Source organism: Pectinophora gossypiella, chromosome 12 (genome assembly GCF_024362695.1).
Source record: "Pectinophora gossypiella chromosome 12, ilPecGoss1.1, whole genome shotgun sequence".
Classification (NCBI taxonomy): Eukaryota; Metazoa; Arthropoda; class Insecta; order Lepidoptera; family Gelechiidae; genus Pectinophora; species Pectinophora gossypiella.
The window spans coordinates 14,050,412-14,073,821 of NC_065415.1; the positions used below are offsets into that span (position 1 = coordinate 14,050,412).

The 23,410-nt window shown below is 37.6% G+C and overlaps 1 protein-coding gene across 3 annotated transcripts in view; it reads right to left on the minus strand.

Moving 5' to 3' along the window:
* Window positions 1–23,410, minus strand: part of LOC126371182 (axoneme-associated protein mst101(2)) — a 171,010-nt gene that overhangs the window by 140,578 nt on the left and 7,022 nt on the right. For all 3 annotated transcript variants that reach the window (XM_050016428.1, XM_050016429.1, XM_050016427.1), the window contains exons 2-4: window positions 7,325–7,838; window positions 3,018–3,131; window positions 2,044–2,127 (exon numbers count right to left, since the gene is read on the minus strand). In XM_050016428.1, coding sequence (XP_049872385.1) covers window positions 2,044–2,127; window positions 3,018–3,131; window positions 7,325–7,708 — 582 coding nt within the window. In that variant the 5' untranslated portion in view covers window positions 7,709–7,838. The remainder of the gene's footprint in view (window positions 1–2,043; window positions 2,128–3,017; window positions 3,132–7,324; window positions 7,839–23,410) is intronic.

Here is a 23,410-nt window from a genome sequence, read left to right on the forward strand (position 1 = left end):
ATAAAATTCCACTTGATATCAACTCAGAATGATGATCTGAATCATCCTCCTCAGTATTCGTTACGGTGTCACTAACACCTATACCTACTTGTATGGCTACCTGTATGTAGGGACTTGTACGGGTTGTGAGTGACATCATTACGAAAACTTTGAGGAATGATTCAGACCATGATTGTGAGATGATATCAAGTGGAATTTTCCACCGCAAAAGTATAGAATCGGAAATTATTAAAAAAATGAATTTTGCTACAGAAAATTCCACTTGATATTAACTCAGAATTCAGATCATGCTGAACATCCCCCTTAGTATTCGTTACGTTGTCACTAACATCCTGTATATCTATTTGAATAAAGAACAAAAAATGTGAGTTACAGCCGAGGCAACCTACTCACATAAAAAAGCTTTAAAGATTAAAACAAAAGAAAATATTCAAGCCGATAGAAGGGACTTAAACTTGTGACGTCATCCTTTTAACTGATAACAAGACTAAAGGTGACGTCACCATTATAGATAGGTATAACTGTTATAAGAGCATTTTTGTAACTTTGTAACCTTACCTGGTCAATATGATGGTCTCAAATAACTTTGATTTTCTCACGATTCTCTTTGCGTTTATGACGCATACAGTGTGGCTTCGTCGTACAGGAGTCATATAACACCTGCTTTGTTGTATTATATGATAATATGACACGTGACTATATTTTTTTTCCATTACTGCAGATCGTACACCCACCCTACACCACTATACTATAAATATAATTAATTGTATCTACTTACTACCTGCTTCTAAAATTGAATTTGAAGTTGAATTTCTAAATTTGAAGAATGTTGTATCTTTCTTCAGTTGAAACTTCTGAAGAATTTTCAATAGTTTTTGTTTTTTTCTGGTTTGACAGACAAACTGGAACCTTTTATAAGTACGTGTATGAAACGATTGATGAATGTGGAGGAAGCAAAAGAAGTGTCAGGATCTAAGCAAATGGAAGTCCATAGTCTCTGCTTATGTTTGTACGTATGTTATATTTTGTTTTATGTTTGTATGTACTACTGTTGACGCAACATAATATCATAAATAAATGAACTGGGTAAGTTAGTTTCGAATTTTATCAATTCATTGACTCATTTGTGAAAAATGTAGCAGTTCGTGTCGCGTGGACCTAATTCCCACCTGTGCACTAACCAAATTATAAAATTGGGAGTAATCACTTTCGGAAATTTCGGGCATTCCTCTCGGCTCGTATTTTAATAAATATCGAGCCGCAAGCCGCACCCTTCAGCGGTACACTTACATACAAAACTGTTAACTACTTTAACTTTGTTTTGATTTCATACAAGACCATTAACCCAGCCCTAAGGGGGACAGAGTCAAGTTCCCTGTCCTCCATCATCTCCCTATCATTATCCCGTTTTTCACAAGGTCCGCTTACCTAACTTGAAGATTTGACAGGTCCGGTTTTTTTACAGAAGCAACTGCCTGTCTGACCTTCCAATCCGCGAAGAGAAAACCAGCCCAATACAGGTTAGGTCACCTACTTCCGAAAATGCATTCCTCGGGAATGTGGGTTTCCCACCCCCTCTGGGCCTTACTTTAGTATTAAATGTCCGGGGTGTGATATTAGTGTGATTTAGTTAACACTTTCGACACCGACTGTACGGACTACACGCCCACTAGCCCCAAGGCTCGTTCACACGCCTTTTCATAACTTACACTCGAGAGCGTTTTAGTTTTTATGTTGTTTTAGAAATTACTCTTATGGGAAGCGAACTCACAAATTAATTTTAATAACACATTCGTTTAATATAAACAACAAACAAACAAAGCGCTTTTTCTGAATTTTTTTTCTGAATTCGTTTTATACGAAAAAGTGCAGTGCAGTTACTTTACCACGCAGCGCTAATTTAGCAAAATTCATCCCCTAAGTGGGTAAAAGGGGGAGGTAAAATTTTATGAAACTTCTATACTTAGTTATAATATTAGGGTTTCACACGAATTCAAAATATACGTGACGCGCTGGAAATCTACGTTAATTCTCAAAACTAACCTGATCATTACGTTGAGAGGCATTTTTCGCCACTTCTCGCCTTAACTGTATTATCACCCGCTCCTTCGATTTAATTTCCTCCAGCTGAAACAAAAATTTTATATTAAAGCGCCTATCATTTAGAAATAGCAAAGAAATTTGAAAGCGCCTCACTGATGTACAAGAATCGCAATTGCTCTCATGAGATAGATTGCTCTTTAACTTGCGACAGGCGTTTGTAAGTTTATAAAGGTTTGGCAAAAAACATAATAGGTGACATTGAAGCGAACGCTATGCATATTCTATTTGATACAGCCTTATGTTACAGTGGTGATAAAAAACCGTTATAGAAGGACACTAAAACGACAATCATCGTAAAAGGAAACTTGTCACCATTCAAATAAAGTTTATTTGCCTCCTAAACTAGCTTTAATGTGTAGGAACTGCTAAACGCCTACGAATGCACTAATGAAGCAAAATATGTTTTTCAAAGGATTTTGTGTCTTAGTTGTTGCAGTTTAATGTCTAAAGTTGAGTAGGAACTCCTGAATCTAAACAGAATATAGTAGAGGTCATTCCAATTTATGTTCTGAGTTCAAAATAAAATAATTTGTTTCTTAGCGTGTCCTAGCTAAAGTAGGCTTTTAAAAAATTTCATCAATTTACGAATTTAAACACAAATATATTATACGAGTTCTAGGGTGTTGTATAGGTAATAAGGGGGAGTGGATTGTATATTTGTATTGTATTAAAACGACTACTTTTATTAGCTGAGACATACCGTGCCTTTCGAAGCACGAAATCATCTTAAGTACTTTTTGGACAATCAGGTGAATCAGACAGCAATTAAATTCTTTATTATACACATTTAATTAAAATGAATAATGACAAAAATTTGGTACTATTTATCGTTTAGAACTTAGAAGTTTCCAACTTGAAACTCCCTGGCCGCTCGTCGTCGACATGTCAAAAAATTAGAATGGTACGGTACTGACCAGCTTGTGTGCCTGCGCGCGCGCATCTCTCCGCGCGGCCGTCTCCAGCGCCGCATGCTTCGCCACCTGCGCACGGAGCTCGGCCGCGCGTGCGCACTCCGCCGCCTGCGCTACCTGCAACCAGATGACATAAATAATGCATTATAATTTAACTAAGTAGTCGTTTCATCAGCTAGGCCTTAGGCGGATGAATAGTAACCGTGACACCAGGGTTCAATGACTCTTGTAATACTCGCTGCTGCTTGAATGACTTTTGTAATGATGTAATGCTCGCTACATTTAAAGTGCAAAGGAACCTAATATCTGGTATTAAAAGTGTTCCTCTAGTTATTAATAACTTGTAGTGTATATCCTCATTGATTTAAAAGATGTGTTGCTGTTGCAATTTCTTGTCATTTCTTCTCCTCGGCCATCTTGCGAAATGACGTAAATTCAAAAATGTTACATCGACCTTCAACAAGTTTATCCATGATAATTACGTTGAATGATTTGATTTTGATTTCTGATTACCATCATCATGATAACATAACGCAATGGAGCAGCGTGGTGGAGTATGCTCCATACCCCCTCCGGTTGATTGAGGGGAGGCCTGTGCCCAGCAGTGGGACGTATATAGGCTGTTTATGTATGTTATGTTATATATGAAAGAAGTAGAGGTTTTATTGAAAAGAATTTTCTCAAAGATTCTTTCATGGCTTTCACAATAAGGTGACGATATGAAAAAAGTGACCAATAAATAAGTCAGTGATGGATCATGGAAGACTTATACATAAGGATGTTAGTGACACCGTAGAAAATATGACGAAATGGATGATGCGGACTTTTCCCTTGGGGAAACGCATAAAAATGTCACTAAGGTTGCCTGGTAGAAATTGTTGTATCGAAATAATGCCGTATGTTGTACATGTTCTGTGTTTATGTTTTTGTGCAATAAAAAATATTGATTGATTGAAAATGTTATTGTCTTTTTAAATTATTTTCAGTTCCATACTTTTCCGACGGAAATTTCCACTTGATATTAACTCAGAATCATGAGCTGAATCATCCTCCTCAGTATTTGGTACGGTGTCACTAACACCCTGTGTTTAAAAACGCAGCTCGGAATGCCTAAATAAGCTTATGTACAAAAATAACAAATAAATCATTATTTTTTCACAAACAAATATTGGCTTCTGTCATAGGAAGCTCAATTAACCTATGCTAATATTTCCATAGCGCCAATAATTGACAGGTATAACAGGATAGGTGATCATTTAGGGGTGCGATGTTATTACAAAAGTACGGTTACGAAAGTTTCACGCTATAGACGGAAAAAATATTACTAAATTCGTCAATAAGATCCAATTCGAAAAAAGAACACCATAGTAAGTTGTTTGTCTTCCAAGACTGGTCATCACCAACAGTAGTTGTTAAAGAATATGGTTTCTAATGCATTTTAAATAAGTAAGTACGCAAAAGTTCTTCTTCTTCAGCCCTAGTGTCAGGGTTACTATTGGTATGTTATGAGAGAAATCTTTAAATAGACTCCGCACACAGGTTGGCCGAAGTAAAGATAACCTGTCCAGGTGGGGTTTTCTCAACGGATCAGACCTGAGCAGCGTGTGTGGTGTTACGCCACAGACTATGGCTCATCTTACATCTTTCCCCGCGTGCCCTGATACCTGTACGCGGGAGGAGCTGATGAATGCCACCGAAAATGCTGTCCGAGTGGCAAAATACTGGGCTGAAAAAATCTGAATGCCACCGAAACGACAAGAAGAAGAAGAAGGGTTACTATTGAACTGCCAAAGGCCACATGGCTCTACATATAGTAAACAGCAATATATTTATTCACTAAATTAATAGCAACCGGGACCGACTGCTCAACGTGCCTTCTAAAACACGGATCATCTTACTTTCGAATAAGATCAGCCTGATCACAAAGTGATTTTCGTGGTATGTACCCACCGGGATTCGAACTCGGGACCTCCGGATCGTGAGCGCAACGCTCAACCACTAGACCACAGAGGCCGTCGGTAACAGTAAAGACAAATTACACTGACAGAAAATGTCATTGGCAGTTCAATTAAGGGCCTGCCAATATTTTCCTAACACCGGTAATTGACGTGGCTCACTCCGCAGCGTGGATGCCGCCACCTAATGATTACACGTAACAAATGACCTTAACTTTGCATTCACCATCAACTGCTGTTCCACACCACACGTCTGAGAATTACTTCAGAAAAGCTTAGCTTTTAACTAATGAAATTCCGGCCGGAAGAAATTGGACAGTAGACGACAATATTCGTAAACAAAAAGACCTTTTGCGAAGTTAAAAAAATATAGCGAAATGCCCAAAAACTTAGTAAAGTGGTTGGTGTTCTTACTATCAGTGCAATATGCCAGAAGTTTACATCCACATAGTGCCCTCTACCAAGAAGTATTCACATACCACAATGAGACTGCTGACAAAGCAGATTACGCTTACGAAGTTGTCGACAAGATCTATAAAGCGTTTCGGCAATGGTTCTTCACGATCATTTTCTGCGAATTCACCTATTTCGAAAATAGAATACTAAAATATACTGAAATCAAAAACGACGGATATCCAGTGTTGCTTTTGAACAGTTGTCCTTCAGCAGATAAAACGAAAGTCAAACCAAGGATCGACAAACATGGAGAAACAGCGTACATAGTCACCTCCAATGAACTATCTTTGAAAGTAAACGAAGAGGTCATAGAAGCTTTGATAAGAACAGGGGTTTTCAAACCCAGAAGTCCAGTTGTCTTTGTAATTAATGTGCCTGTTGACGTCGACAGCTACTTCTACTTCTCAATCCAAAGTCACTTCCAACTATTGTGGAGCAGAAAAGTCACTAAATCCGTCTTAATTGTAAAGTCCGACCAAGTAAGGATGTACGGTTACAACCCATTCTTCGACTTAGTCAGTGAAATCACCAACGTCCCAAATGTGGTCAAATATCTTATGAACCAGTACAACAACTTGCATCAACACCAATTGCGCTTGAGTGTGTTCAGGAAAATATACGTGTCGGACGACACGGGGCCTGTGTTTTGTGATAGCAGGATAACCAGAACAGTGATGCAACATTTAAACGCTAGTTGTCTGCCTCTCACACCCAGAGATGGTAGCACCGTTGGAGACTTGCTGGATAACGGAACAGTCACCGGCGTTACAAGAGATTTAATCGATGGGTACACGGAACTTGAACTGAATTCTAGAATCCTCAAGAACTCGTACTACGGATACATCGACACAACCTACCCTCTATTTCAAGACGAGTTATGTTTTTTGGTGAAGAAATCAGACAGACAGTCATCGTTCTCGACCACCATTAAACTGATATCTTTAAAGATGCTTCTAATACTTATGTTTGTCGTCTGCTTTTTATTAACTGTCGGCGTATGCACACGAAGGTTGGAAGCTAGTGTATTAGGACTGCGACAAATGCGAACTTCCACAGTACTAATAGAGCTGGTAAAGTGTTTCTTGAGGCAAACAGTCGATATCAAGTTTCTAGGACCAGCATTTAGAGGCGTTGCTTTAATTACCATAATTTACTCATTAATCATCGACGTCGTTATGGATGTAAGTATCAAGATTGACCTTCCTATTACAATTGTCAATACTGCAACTAATTTTTATTTTATATTTTCAGAGCATTATAATATCAGCTATAACATATCCACGCTACAAATCGGACTATAATACAATGCAAGACTTATTCGAATCAAACTTCACTTTCGGAGTTCATAACAGGCATTTAAAATTATTTGAAACAAGCATGACTGGACAAACTTTTAAAACAATCGAAAATCGAATTGAGAGATTCAACGACAAAAAAATTAAAGAATTCATTGATGAAAGAAAATTCCACTATGCGGTTCTGTTGAGAAAAACAGATGCTGTGTACATCAGCAGGAAAACAGCAAACATAAAGAACGGGAGACCTCTTTTCCACACGGTACAGGAATGTCCTATACCGTGTTTTATAGTCTACGGCCTTAGCTATGGCAGTCCATATCTCCCAAGAATAAATTCCATGCTGCACCGTTTCAACCAAGCAGGAATTTTACAACACTGGTCAAAATCTGAAGAACTCCCCATGTCGAGTACTGCTAAAAACCTAGATTCAGGCGATGATGACAGTAATAAACGAAAACCTTTGAACATAGAAAACCTTCGAGAAGTGTTCTATGTTTGGTTTATCGGACTTCTGATAAGCACCATCGTATTATTCATAGAAATATTATACGTCAGATGTGTTAATCGCGTGTTGATTGTTCAATAAACATTGTGTGCTTACCTTGAGTTTTTCTTGAAGACCCTTATTAGCCGCTTTTAAAGACTGAATTTCTGTCGTAAACCTTTTTAGTTCAATGAGTTTGTGTCCAGGTTGTTCTTCAGCTTTTTCGGCTTTAGTGGTTGTTCTGAGCTGTTTTTCTAAGAACTCTTCCCTTTTCTTGTGTTCAGTCTTCAAGTTTCTGATGAAGCCTTCTTGTTGGGCTTTCAGTGCTCGGACTTCGCTCCGCTCGACGTCGAGCGCCTTCTTCAAGGTAGCGTTGTCTAGGCGCAACCTTTCGACGAGGCCTTTGAGTTTATTGAGGAATGCGTCGTCGACGGTTCGCTTGTGCTCCTCGGGAGCGGCGGCGGTGAGGGTGCTGGAGGTCGATGTGTCGGTGGACGCCATCTTGTGACGTCACCGTTCTCGTTTGTCTACTCGAGTCGTCCCGATCGTCCGCGATCTATGGCCTCGTACACAGTACGGATCGCGGTGTCGTTCGATTCTCGTTGTCTCGGCCCGTGATGCGTTGCCAATTCTGAAAATCAAATTACACAAGGTTACAAGAATATCTATATTTCTAGCTGTTGGACGTCAAAACGTGCCCGTAGCGAATGCTAGTGATTTATTCAACTCCGCTGTTCTTAGAAATCAGGAAGCTTTGCTTTTACTATTCTCAGCTAATTTCTAAGTGCATGCATTACATAAACATCACGTAGAACGTCTTCAGCAATAGGTGATTTAAAGGAAAATATTTTAACATGTTTATCTTAGACACTAATATAGGCACTAGTCAGTTTGCGATTGTAGATATCCATACAAAAAGTTTTTCTTTTTTCAAAGTCTATGTACGTTCAGTCATGAGCAATATAATGTACCCACTTTAGGACTCTGTCGCACTAATACATTTGACTACTAACATATTTGACATTTAGTGAGACTTACAGTTCAATTTGTCAAAAAAGTTAATGTGACATGGTACCAAAGTGTATACATATTAATGCTCGTGCGTGACCGTACATAAATATATCTATTTCCTTTCGTGCATATATTACAGTAGGAACTGTTTTGTTTGCTTGTTTTTATTTATGTATTTTCAAGAACCAATGTTGGTTTGTTTGTCTTAAAGTTACGACTTTAGGATACGTTTCACAGTATGGCTGAAAATAGCAGTTGTATAATCCAAAGTTTGCGTTTGTTGTGAAAACGTATGAAGAATGATTTATTTAGTAGTGATGTGTTATGATTACTATTTGGGTCATGGAGTTTTGGCTTAATATTACTAAAATGTAGGAAGACGTGTAGGCGATGATCAAAGGATGAATTTACGTTCGTTCGTCCCACGTTTTCGTTTATAAAGTTACATTGTTTTTGTCACTGTTCAATTCTATCACATTTTTTATATGTCAAAATTTTTGTTATCTTAAACTTCTGTTGTATTTTGTTTGTTCAAAATATCTTTATTTTTTATTTTATCGCAATCGTTGTTCTATTATAGACGACGATACGGCTCACCACATGTTGTTGTTTCTTTAAAATGTTTAAAATTTAAAAAAAAATGATGGTTTAACAGAAAGCTCCGTGAAGTGTGAGTACTTAGATCATCTTAAGACGGATGGACCTCCCCATTGGTCCCAGTCGTGAGCATTTGTTATGTTATTTATATTAACGGCCACTGTGGTCCAGTGGTTGAGCGTTGGCTCACGATCCGGAGGCCCCGGGTTCGAATCCCGATGGGTGTAGGGAGCGCTGGTAATTTTAATAAAACCCCACACAAACAATAGAATGAACTGTATTACTTAGGATATTAATTTAATTACAAGATCCAAACATTGAGACGCATTGGCTTGCTCGCGCTAGAGATGTGACTGACCATAAATGGTAGACTATTAGGTATGTCCCATACAATGGGGACATATAACAAAAATCACTTTCTGATCCCTATTTTGGTTAAGACATTACAGGCTGATCACCAGATTGTCCGAAAGTAAGATGATCCGTGCTTCGGAAGGCACGTTAAGCCGTTGGTCCCGGTTACTACTTACTGATGTAAGTGAGTAATCGTTACATGCGCCATGTCAGGGGCCTTTGGCGGCTCAATAATAACCCTGACACTAGGGTTGATGAGGCTGGGATTCCACCTCACAACCCACATGATAAGAAGAAGAAGTTATGTTATCCTTGTTATATTTATAATCGTTAATTTTATATTATGGGGATCGTTTGGTCTTGTAAATCTTTCGCTCCATTTATTTGTTATTCTTTTAATAAAATTGGTGGGTCAATATAAAATTAATCACTTTGTTAAAGAAATTACTTTGTATAACATAGTTATTACTTTAAAAAGACGAGTGGACATTTGATTTAACCTTGAACTTTAAACCTACTTCCTAAAGTTTTACACACTCCTTCTCGACTTTCAATAATAATATAGAACTGAAAAGCTTTTTCATTAATACACTTCAAGGTACTAACAATCTTGTCTTTTACAAACTGATTAATTTTCCTTCAAAGTGATTGACTTTCTCTAACATAACATTTCAATAGCTTAAGCTGGGTGTAAGTGACATCGTAACGAATAAGTACTTACTTAGGAGAATTTATTATTCAGATAATTTTTCTGAATTTTCCGTCTCAAAATTCGGGTTCCTTAATATGTTTTTTTTTTATTAGTTTCAATTCCATACTTTTGCGATGGAAAATTCCACTTGATATTTACTCAAAATAATGAGCTGTATCATTTCCTTCGATATTTGTTGCGATGTCACTTCCTTACACCCCGTACAAATGTGCAAATACGAGTAGTAAGTAGTAAGTAACCATACGAGTACGTATAGGTGTTAGTGACACCGTAACGAATACTGAGATGAATGATTTAGATCATGTACCTGGTTTGAGTATAAGAGAGACTACAGCACCGAAAACGTGGAAAAATTTTTGGAATGCATTAAGGCCCTCTCTTTCTCAAGTGTATATGACTGCAATAATGCCAGAAATGCCTTTGAAACCTTTTATGAATTGTTGTGTTTGTTTTATGATCTTTGCTTTCCGACAGTAAGGGTAAGAATAAAAAAGCAATTGCAGAAACTGGGATGGGTAACAAAAGGTCTCAAAAAATCTTGTCGTACTAAACGTTCTCTATACTTAAAATATGTAAAAATAAAATCGAATAAAAGTGTAAACAAAAGGTTATATAAAATGTATAATAAAATTCTTAAAAAAAGTATACTTATAGCCCAAAGATTAGAACATTGTAAGTATATAAAAAATCATAAAAATAAATGTAAAGCAACATGGAACGCAATCTCTTCGACTACTAATAATGATATTCGCAATTACAATAGTATAGATAAAATAAAATTGAATAAAATTGAATACTCTAACCCCCTTGACATTTGTAATATTTTCAATGATTATTTTATAGATCTGACATGTACCAATAATAATAAACAATCTACTATTAACTCAAATAATAATCAAACAATTTACAACACCATATTTCTAAAACCTGTAACGGAATCTGAAGTTTATAATATAATAATGTCTCTTAAGAATAGTAAGGCAAGTGGTTATGACGAGATTGACACTGGGATACTCAAGAGATGTGCCACATACATATGCATTCCTCTTAAACACGTGATCAATCTATCATTCTCTGATGGGGTGTTTCCCGAGAAACTTAAAATTAGCGTGGTTAAACCCTTGTTTAAAAAAGGAGACCAACTAGACCCCTCAAATTATAGACCTATTTCTTTGGTTCCTATAATCTCTAAAATCTTTGAGAGAGCTATGCAAATCAGACTAAGCAATTTCTTAGCGAAGTATAAAATACTCGGGCCGGAACAATATGGTTTTCGTAACGGTTTATCAACTATCCATGCATGTTTTGACTTAGTGCGAATTATTTCGCAAAATCTTAATAAAAATACACCCACAATGGCATTGTTCCTCGATATGAGTAGGGCTTTTGATTTTGTTGACCATTCTTTGCTATTGCAGAAGCTAAACTTGTATGGAATCCGAGGTAAGGCACACGACTGGTTGGAAAGTTTTCTTAAGAGCAGACAACAGTGCACTGAAATAAAAAAAAATTCCGGGACGAACAATTCTATCATGAAACAGATATACAGATCCAGGTTAAGAGAAGTTAATACTGGGGTACCACAGGGCAGTGTGCTTGGGCCATTGTTGTTTCTTGTATATGTAAATGACCTTCCGGGATCTACGTCTCATCACTGTTTGCAATTTGCTGATGACACGACTCTCATAATAGAAAGCAAAGACAAAAGTGGATTTGATACTCCAATTAGGAATGCTCTTGATAATGTAGTTAAATGGCTCAATGACTCTAATTTAAAAATTAATCTAAATAAAACAAAGTTTATGCAGTTTCTGTCCTACAATTCTAATCCATGTCCTATTAACCTCGCTTACAACAATGACATTGTGGCCGAAGTAGAAAAGTTTAAGTTCCTAGGTGTTACATTTGACAGGCACCTAAACTGGAAGGATCATGTGGAAGTGGTGTGCGCTAAATTAGATCGATTTGTGTTTGCTCTCAGGAAACTGAGACTAACCATTTCTAAAGAAGCGGCTTTGGCCGCATACCACGGCTACGTGTCATCGGTGCTTGGCTATGGTCTGATACTATGGGGAAATTCAGTAGATGTTGAAAAGGCTTTTAAAGTGCAAAAAAAGAGCGTACGGGCAATCTGTAACGCTAAATTTGATGAGAGTTGTAAACCCCTATTCGAAAAACTCGGCATACTCCCGTTACCGTGTATGTATATTAGGGATGTCTGTGTTTTTGTTGCTTCAAACCCCAGATATTGGAGAACCCGAGGGGAAGGGATAGAAAGGCAGACAAGGAAAAAGAATATGGACTTACTGTATCAGCCTCCCGCCTATAAATACATCTATAGGAGGAACATATTTAACTTATGCATTGTATTGTATAATAAACTTCCTGATAATTTTAAGTTAATGACAAGCGCTTCTTTAAAAATACACTTAACAAAATGGTTACTGCAACATCGCTTCTATAGTGTAAATGAATTTTTAAATTTCAAATTCGGACTTTAACATTTTTAATTTTATTTAATTTTAATTGTATTATCATTGTTATTATTGTTATTAATTTTTGTTTTTGTTTTTTTTTTTTTTTTTTTTGTATATTGGCGACGATTTGATTTTTGCATGCTTACGTGTAAGCTGAAAGCACTGGACATAAAATTGTAACAACATCTTATTGTACTGTTTTCTGGCAAATAAACTATTCTATTCTATTCTATTCTATTCTATGATTCTGAGTTAATATCAAGTGGAATTTATTTTCAGTTCCATACAATAAAGACTGAAAATTTCGCTTGATATCTACTCAGAATCATGATCAGAATCATCCCTCAAAGTTTTCATTACGATGTCACTAACAGCCTGTATACGGATGTGGAGCATACTTCACCACGCCGCTCTGCTGCTTTTCTACGGGGCGCCTGACTTAAGTAGGTGCATAGGTACTTAACGTAAGTAAAAAACTGATTAAGTACCTATTTATTTAATAGAGACAACCTTAAATAAATATATATAATATACTCCAACTAAGGGATAATGTAGCATTCTAATGGTGAACTAATTTTTGAAATGGGTCCATTAGTATTTAAGTTTATTCAGTACAAGGGTCGTTCTTCTTTTTTATCGACAATGATCTGTCTTACGTACTGCTTTTAATAAGTTATGTTTTAGAATTTTATTTCATGTTTCCATTGTCCAAAAATATAGTTATCTTATTATACTCAAAATACAAGCAAAATACTAATCGGTTCCTCAATTAGTTATTAACGTAGCTTCATTGTTTTTCACAAAATTTTGTGACAGAGTGGTATATTGAAATGCTGTCTCCGATGAAAAGGGCCACTCTGTCACAATATTTTTTGGAATGCGCCTGCAAAGAAAAGTATGTTACTAAGATAAAGAGAACCACTAAATAGTCCTTTACGGACAGATCTTTATATGATGTTTTAAAATATTTATTGCCGTTATAATTTTAAAGATGTTAAGTCCGATTAATTGGGAAAATGTCTTTTTATTGTCGATAAAAAAGAAGAACGACCCACAAATAAAATGTATGGATAAAGATTAAAGGAGCGAGCTTAAAACGGTACTGATCTATAAAGCTCTTTACATTGTATATTTTAGTGTGTACCTACTCAATTACGTCAGCAATTGCTATGTATTTGTGCTGTCCATACTAATGGTGCGTGTCAACCACAGACCATGATATAACTAGACTTCGCGTAAGCTGGAACTTTCCAGGTCACGCTCCCCAAAAAAAAACATGGATGGCGCTGTACGGTCACGAGCATTAATATATATACACTTTGGTACCATGTCACATTAACTTTTTTGACAAATGAAACTGTAAGTCTCACTAAATATCTAATATGTTAGTGCGACAGAGTCCTAAAGTGGGTACATTATATTGCTCATGACTGTACATCTTTGAAGTGATAATTTAAATACTTACCTATTTAGAGGGGGTGACCCTAGATCTGCGTCTTACCTGTACCAACGCCTGTCAGTGGCTGTGCAACGGGGCAATGCCGCTAGTGTAATGGGTTCGTTTGGACCAGGTCAGATTCAGAACACTTAAACGCCTAGTTGACGAAGTTACGTACGTTTCTCATCATGAGTTTTGATTTTATATTTATGTTCTAACTAAAATAAATAACAATTTTACCTATTTTGTCATTGCTCGCGTACATATTATCATCATCTCCCTAACATTATCCCGTTTTTCTCAGGGTCCGCTTACCTAACCTGAAGTTTGGTCAGGTTTTTTATACATTATTGCTGCTTGATAATTGGATCAGATTTGTATAGTATTATTCTGCTATTTACTTCTCTTTTTTTAAAACAGAATACTATATACATACATACATAAACTCTCGCCTATTTCCCACCGAGGTAAGCAGACTAAACAGAATAATGTAATAATGGTTAGAAGATATGTTATTTTCTATATATAAGGGTCATCATTTTATATCTAAAAACACAGATAAAAGATGCATATGTCTGGAATCATGAAATTAGAAGGTTAAACGATGATAGATAGATAGAATAGATAAAATACTTTATTGAGCACAATGGACACAAAGTACAGAGACGATGAATGATGAATGATGATGAGGAATGATGTTAGACAGCGCCATCTATATTCTTGCTAGGGAACATGGCCAGCAGGACTAAATAAATTAAACAGTTTAAAAAAAAATGTCGAAATCGATAAACGTACCACATGATTTTGTTAGTATTTTGGCAGAAAAAAATGACTTATTTAGGTTTACATATCATCATCATCATCAACAGGCTATATACGTCCCACTGCTGGGCACAGGCCTCCCCTCAATCAACCGGAGGGGGTATGGAGCATACTCCACCACGCTGCTCCAATGCGGGTTGGTGGAGGTGTTTTTACGGCTAATAGCCGGGACCAACGGCTTAACGTGCCCTCCGAAGCACGGAATCATCTTACTTTTTCGGACAATCAGGTGATTCAAGCCTGAAAAGTCCTTACCAAACAAAGGACAGTCTCACAAAGTGATTTCGACAATGTCCCCATCGGGAATCGAACCCGGACCTCCAGATCGTGAGCCTAACGCTCTAACCACTAGACCACGGAGGCTGTCAGGGTTTACATATAAAACGACATAATTATACCGTCAGAATCTTAAAAAATCTTAAGAAATTTTTATCGTGATGCGCCTTTAGCCCTCAGACCTGGCCAACATGTCGCGTAGTCGCGTCGCGTCGGTTTGCGATTTCATATGAGAATCGCCTAAACTTAACTAGTCTATTTAGCTCTCTGGTTTATGGGTTGCATAGTGACATGCTGTCGCTGACGCCCCGTTTCGATGAGCTCACTATTTATACTTGCCACCAGTCTGGGTTTGCTTGCGTTATTTACGATGGAATTTTATCGACTGCTGCTATGTTACTTATGTTAGCTTCTGAATTTCCCTGTCCGGAGTAGTTAATGCCATCTGCGGCAAATCTACAATAAATCACGGCAAAAAGAAACCTGAATTTCCTGCTGAACAAAAACATTATTCACACTCGTAGTGTGGTCTATCTTAGTGAGCAAAACCAAATGAAGTCTTACAGGATACATATTATTATCTAGGTGCTTTTTCGGGCGCACACTTTAACCTAATTTTAGTTTGTCAACTCTTAAAATTAGCGCCGTCCTTCACTAACAATACGTTGAAGAAAGAGATGGAGCTAGTTTTAGTCCTGTCAAATTAAGTTGTTGCCTGCCTGAATCAACACCATTCATCATCCCCCTGGCATTGAAAAAAATAAAAAAAAATAATTATACGTAATATCATAAACTGCCTATATACGTCCCACTTGCTGGGCACAGGCCTCCCCTCAATCAACCGGAGGGGGTATGGAGCATACTCCACCACGCTGCTCCAATGCGGGTTGGTGGAGGTGTTTTTACGGCTAATAGCCGGGACCAACGGCTTAACGTGCCCTCCGAAGCACGGAATCATCTTACTTTTTCGGACAATCAGGTGATTCAAGCCTGAAAAGTCCTTACCAAACAAAGGACAGTCTCACAAAGTGATTTCGACAATGTCCCCATCGGGAATCGAACCCGGACCTCCAGATCGTGAGCCTAACGCTCTAACCACTAGACCACGGAGGCTGTCAGGGTTTACATATAAAACGACATAATTATACCGTCAGAATCTTAAAAAATCTTAAGAAATTTTTATCGTGATGCGCCTTTAGCCCTCAGACCTGGCCAACATGTCGCGTAGTCGCGTCGCGTCGGTTTGCGATTTCATATGAGAATCGCCTAAACTTAACTAGTCTATTTAGCTCTCTGGTTTATGGGTTGCATAGTGACATGCTGTCGCTGACGCCCCGTTTCGATGAGCTCACTATTTATACTTGCCACCAGTCTGGGTTTGCTTGCGTTATTTACGATGGAATTTTATCGACTGCTGCTATGTTACTTATGTTAGCTTCTGAATTTCCCTGTCCGGAGTAGTTAATGCCATCTGCGGCAAATCTACAATAAATCACGGCAAAAAGAAACCTGAATTTCCTGCTGAACAAAAACATTATTCACACTCGTAGTGTGGTCTATCTTAGTGAGCAAAACCAAATGAAGTCTTACAGGATACATATTATTATCTAGGTGCTTTTTCGGGCGCACACTTTAACCTAATTTTAGTTTGTCAACTCTTAAAATTAGCGCCGTCCTTCACTAACAATACGTTGAAGAAAGAGATGGAGCTAGTTTTAGTCCTGTCAAATTAAGTTGTTGCCTGCCTGAATCAACACCATTCATCATCCCCCTGGCATTGAAAAAAATAAAAAAAAATAATTATACGTAATATCATAAACTGCCTATATACGTCCCACTTGCTGGGCACAGGCCTCCCCTCAATCAACCGGAGGGGGTATGGAGCATACTCCACCACGCTGCTCCAATGCGGGTTGGTGGAGGTGTTTTTACGGCTAATAGCCGGGACCAACGGCTTAACGTGCCCTCCGAAGCACGGAATCATCTTACTTTTTCGGACAATCAGGTGATTCAAGCCTGAAAAGTCCTTACCAAACAAAGGACAGTCTCACAAAGTGATTTCGACAATGTCCCCATCGGGAATCGAACCCGGACCTCCAGATCGTGAGCCTAACGCTCTAACCACTAGACCACGGAGGCTGTCAGGGTTTACATATAAAACGACATAATTATACCGTCAGAATCTTAAAAAATCTTAAGAATTTTTTATCGTGATGCGCCTTTTAGCCCTCATTAGTCCTTGCCAACATGTCGCGTAGTCGCGTCGCGTCGGTTTGCGATTTCATATGAGAATCGCCTAAACGTAACTAGTCTATTCAACTCTCTGGTTTGTGGGTTGCATAGTGACATGCTGTCGCTGACGCCCCGTTTCGATGAGCTCACTATTTATACTTGCCACCAGTCTGGGTTTGCTTGCGTTATTTACGATGGAATTTTATCGACTGCTGCTATGTTACTTATGTTAGCCTCTGAATTTCCCTGTCCGGAGAAGTATTTAAAGCCATCTGCGGCAAATCTACAATAAATCACGGCAAAAAGAAACCTGAATTTCCTGCTGAACAAAAACATTATTCACACTCGTAGTGTGGTCTATCTTAGTGATGATCAAGAAAGAGATGGAGCTAGTTTTAGTCCTGTCAAATTAAGTTGTTGCCCGAATCGACACCATTCATCATCCCCCTAGCATTAAAAAAATAAAAATAAAAAAAATATAATTATAATAATGAAATTAAAAAATATATATATATTTAATTAATATAATTAAATTTTAATCAGTATTATTATTATTGCATTAGCATTTTGTTATCCTGTTTTCTACAGGGTCAGCTTACCTAACCTGAAGATTAGACAGGTCCGGTTTTTAACAGAAGCGACTGTCTGTCTAGGTCACATTCCTCCGAAAATGCATTTCTCGGGAATGTAGGTTTCCTCACGATATTTTCCATCACCGCAGAACACTTACGTTATTTGTAAATAGTGACTTGTAAATAGAGTGAAGTAAGCGTCCTTTTATAAAAAACAATTTATATTCAATTTTTTTGTAAGAGTCGAGTGATCATCTCAGAATACGGGGGTTAAGCTCGTTCACCTGTCCATAGAGCAAATAATTAGATAAAATTGAGTAGAAATTTAAAAATACCCACTATTATGTTAACGGCTACTGACTTAACAATAGACTGCTCTTTATTAACTGTTTTTATTCTTTGCGGCTCTGTGGTTTTAACTACAATAAGGCACCGTTAAGCATTGTATTGTGCTGATCTATAATTTTATAGTAGTTGCTATTCTATTAGCTTTTTGTTCGGTAAATAGTTTTATCACCCATGCAGTGAAATGCATTTTCGGAGGTATGTGACCTAACCTGTATTGAGCTGGTTTTCTCTTCGCGAGTTGGAAGGTCGGACAGGCAATCGCTTCTTTCTTTTCGTTTATTTCGTGCTTCAGAAGGCACGTTAAGTTGGTTCCGTACTAGCCCTAACGCCTCTACCAACCCGCACTAAAGCAGCGTGGTGGAGTAGCCTCCATTCCGATTGATTGAGGGGAGGTATGTTCCCAGAAGTGTGATACGTATATAGGCAGCTTATATTATGTTATGTTATGCTTATATTGTATTGTTGGAAGTGAAGGAATTGAGGATGGTCTTTGATAGACAAGAATGGAGAATGCTACCAAGAGCGTGGCTCTTAAATGTCTGATGATGATATTATTATGAACGGCCTCCGTGGTCCAGTGGTTTGAGCATTGGGCTCACGATCCGGAGACCCCGGGTTCGAATCCCGGTGGGGAGATAACACAAAAATCACTTGGCGATCCCTAGTTTATTACAGGCTGATCACCTGATTGTCCGAAAAAGGATGATCCGTGGAAGGCACGTTAAGCCGTTGGTCCCTGTTACTACTTACTGATGTATGTTAGTTGTCGTTACATTAGCCATGTCAGGAGCCATTGGCGGCTCAATAGTTACCCTGACACCAGGGTTGATAGGGTTGGTAATCCACCTCACAACCCACACGATAGAAGAAGAATTTATATTATGTTATATTTTAGGTCTATGTATATGTATATATGTATAGTTTATCCTGAGTACTCCTGTCACTAGGTCAGGGAGTTCAATTCCACAGTAATTGTTACAATTGCGAGCGTCCCGCCTGCTTCCTATTTAAATTGCTGCTAATTCGTTGTGATACTCGGATGATACGGTGATACTGAATGAATAGGAACTAAGCTGTAGTAAGAGACGACCTAAAATGCTGCATAGAAGATCTTCATAAAAACTTTTATCCGCTTAAGCATTTAGGAAATGATATACCAAAAAATAGGTAGGGTGTTAGGTTGGCTTGGACACGTAGAGCGGATGAAGAATAATAGAATTGCAAAAGCGGTATATAAAGCGAAAGTTGATGGTAGGGCTGGCAGAGGAAGACCGAGAAGGACTTACGATGACCAATTGGAGATGTCCTTAGAAAAGGTTTAATACGATCTACTCTGAACCGGTGTGCGTGAATGAAGCGATTGATGAATGTGGAGGAAGCAAGAGAAGTGTGTCAGGGTCGAAGCAAATGGAATTCTATAGTCTCTGCTTACCCCGGTGGGAAATAGGCGTGAGTTTATGTATGTATGTATACCAAAAATAATATAAGTACCAAAAATCTTCTTAGTGGTTCCTAACGTCATTTTTTTTCTTAAAGAACCTTTGTGCAAAGTGTCAAGACATGACCTAAACCGCTGGGTCTAAAGTCTATTTTTGTTATATCATTTGCTAAATGCTTAAGAGGATGAAAGTTTTTATGAAGATCTTTTATTTTCTACATATTTCTTCGCCTTATGGTTGTCTGGAAAAAATCGCTTTAAGCGATAAGGCCGTCATTTTCCATGTACCTAGTCAAGTCTCTTTTTTACATCCTAACAGAAAGTAAGAAAGATTTAATTTACTATGTCCCAGATATCCTGAGACTCTACGTATCTCTTTCTAGAAAATGTTTAACATTTTCAACTGAACCAACATAGTGACTAAGCCAAGCCCAAAATAACTGAACCGTAGGATTAATGAGATTATCTCATAACAACCATAACTAATCTGGGTTATCTATTACTTACTCTTGGCTATTACCGGCTTAGTATAGTCATATAATAAGGAATAATACTACGTATGGAACGACAACTCTTTGCCCCCCACCAGCGTCTGAGCTTGGTTTACCTCACTCTCCCCCTACGATAACTACTCATAATAATGGTCTGAATCATCCCCCTCAGTATTCATTACAGTGTCACTAAGACCCATACCTACTTGTATGGCTACCTGTATGTACTGGCACGGGGTGTAAGTGACATCGTAACGAATACTGAGGGGGCTGATTTAGCTCATTATTCTGAGTTAATATCAAGTGGAATTTTCGATCGCAAAAATATAGAATTGAAAATAATTATATGTTTTTTAAAAAAAGACATGAGTTTTGCGACGGAAAATTTCACTTGATTTTAACTCAGAATCATGGTCTGAATCATCCCCCTCAGTATTCGTTACGATGTCACTAATACCCTGTATGTATGTGTGTTGCCTGGAAGAGATTGCTACTTAGCAATAAGGCCGCCTATTGTACTAATTCTATTTCTCTTTTGTTTTGTATTTTGTTTTTTCCTGTTTGTGCAATAAAGTATTTGTTATGTTATGTTATGTTATGTTACTTGGTCGGGCCCAGTTTAGAGTTACTCCCAATCAGCTTGGGTCGGGAACCGCCAGCCATAGTGATCATAACACTAAAGCGAATGGGTCCAGTGAACTCACCACTGATACTATCTACCAATCAATTTTTAATGGGCCGTGCGATTGGAGTATCATAGTATCATTTTAGTATTGTAGGGTTTCCATATGGAGCGTGAATGGGGACATACACGTTGTCAGGATGGTCGAGTGTAGGGTTTTCTAACAATTTTCACAAGTTGATCTTTCGTTCATTCGCTTGTTCCGGTAAAACTATAAAAATTAAATGGCAACACTGATAGTCAGCAAGTCATTATAAAGGGTTGCACTAGGCCAAGCGGGGAAGTTCGCTTTAACCTTTCGACTACAAAACACTAGTCTTAGTGGAAACTCTGTCAAATCGTGCCAAGAAGGAAAAATAAACAACTTGATACTCTTTGGGAAGTCTGTTTTATTATAGTATCGTGCATACAACATGCATATATTCACTTACGATAGCAATATATTACTATGCACTCTATTGTTGTACCGGAATTAAACACAAACTCGGGTGTAGACGCTTTATCATGTTTATTGATCGACTTCTAACTATTACCATAAAATAAGGAATAATCACTACATAGTAGAAAACAAAGTCGCTTTTTCTGTCCCTATGTACGCTTAAATCTCTAAAACTACGCAACGGATTTTGATGCAGTCTTTTTTAATATACATATAGAGTGATTCAAGAGGAAGGTTTATATGTATAATAACATCCATGAAATAGTGGAGAAATACTGTTATTTTTGAGGTTTTTAATGTGATGTCGTAAATAATTTTCATTTTTTTCCTGAGCATTGCACCCCAGCGAAGGTGAGGCGGGTCGCTAGTATTACAATACTTTTAAATACAAAAAGGGGTAAGTTAGATAGGAAAACGACTTTGTGCTAGGCACGGCGCCATCGGCATGCCCTGTCATCCGACATTTTTTTTAACTTTTCGAATAACGTGCCAGACAATTCAGTTGACCTGAATCACTCGAAGCAACTGATTAGACCTTTTTTCAAAAAAAACATCATAGGTCCTTACTCTTACTAGGGGGCGGTTAAGAATCTAAATAAGGGCCCTCACGGGGCATTGCAAACTCAACAAGTACATAGATTGGAGCTGACCGAGTCCCCTTTATGCAGATTCCGTTTAAAGGAAGATGCGACGCCATTACACCTGCTGTGCAGCTGTGAGGTTCTCATACACAGTAGAAGCCGTACCCTGGGGGGCCACATAATGGATCCCCAGGAGGTCATGGAGCTTTCTCCCAAAAAGACGCTCGATCTAATCGAACGGATCGGTCTAGAGGACGAGTTTTAAATATATATGTAGGGATTTGACCACAATAGATCTGACTAGGTCGCAGTGGCCATTCGGACTGCATTAGTTCGAGGCCGAGCCCTCTTGACTCACAAATAATAATATTGTGATGTGTATTTAATATATATTTTTTAAATAATTTAATTGTTCTTTTGGTCTTAATTTTTTTTATCAAAAAGGGTTGCGTTTTACCATCTATTCTTATGGTAAGTGAGATGTGACCTACCCAACGTGGTGTTACACGCTTACCTAGTAAATGCCTATTCACCCTAGTTTGCCTATTAATTTTTTGATGATGCACGGCAATGAGACGTACGTGTCACATTAAATTTTCTATATATTTTCTATCGAAGCAATTCATCTAAGAAAGCAATATTGCTATTTGACATTTGGTTGCATTGCGCACTTACTTTTATATGCGCAAATGTCAAATTGCAATATTGCTTTTTTAGATGATTTGCTTCGATGTGGCCATTTTAACCCACACATTCATTGATGTACTTATAGTACCTATGTAAAAATCTAAACGCCGGTACCTAAACTTTCATTACCTATCTTTCAAAACCATCTTTGCATACAATTCTTTATTGAATCATTTGTTATTTAAATCATGTATGTTTAAACAAATTACATAAAGCTATGACTGTATGTACGTAAATACAACATGGCGGATATTATCAGCTGGCGAAGTATTATACCAAACATATTGTAATAATTACAATTATTATTATAAAACACCCACATAGTTACCTACATGGTCATGACCATAATTCCTAATGACTTGGACAGAGAAACAAGAAAATGGAAGACAACTTGTCGCCAATATCCATACGAATATTATATTTATCATATTATTGAAGTTTCTAATATCATTTTATTCTAAACTAAATAGTTTGCGCGAGAGATTCTTCCAAAGAATCCGGCCAAGTAGTTAATGTCATCTGCGGCAAATCTACAATAAGTCACATCAAAAAAAAACTACCAAAGAGAATCTTCCCCCTGTTACTTCTAAAATAAGAGAATTATAAGACTAAAAAAATATATTTATAAGTATGATATACATAACCATGCAAACTTCCACCGAAAATTGGTTTGAACGAGATTTATTAAGTAGTTTTTTTAATACGTCATAAATCGTAAACCTTTTACATTAAAACATCGATCAAAGTTACAAGAACTTTTATATTATATTACTTGCTGCTACGGAACCCTTCATTCGCGAGTCCGACTACCACTTGACCGCTTTTTTTATTTTCCTCACAATAACTTAAGGCAGGTCGTCAAAATACGACATGTTTCTTCACCGAAAACCAGGCATGGTTTATAAATAGCTACAATATAATGTTCGCTCACGAGCATTAATATTATATATACACTTTGGTACCATGTCACATTAACTTTTTTGACAAATTGAACTGTAAGTCTCACTAAATGTCAAATATGTTAGTGCGACAGAATCCTAAAGTGG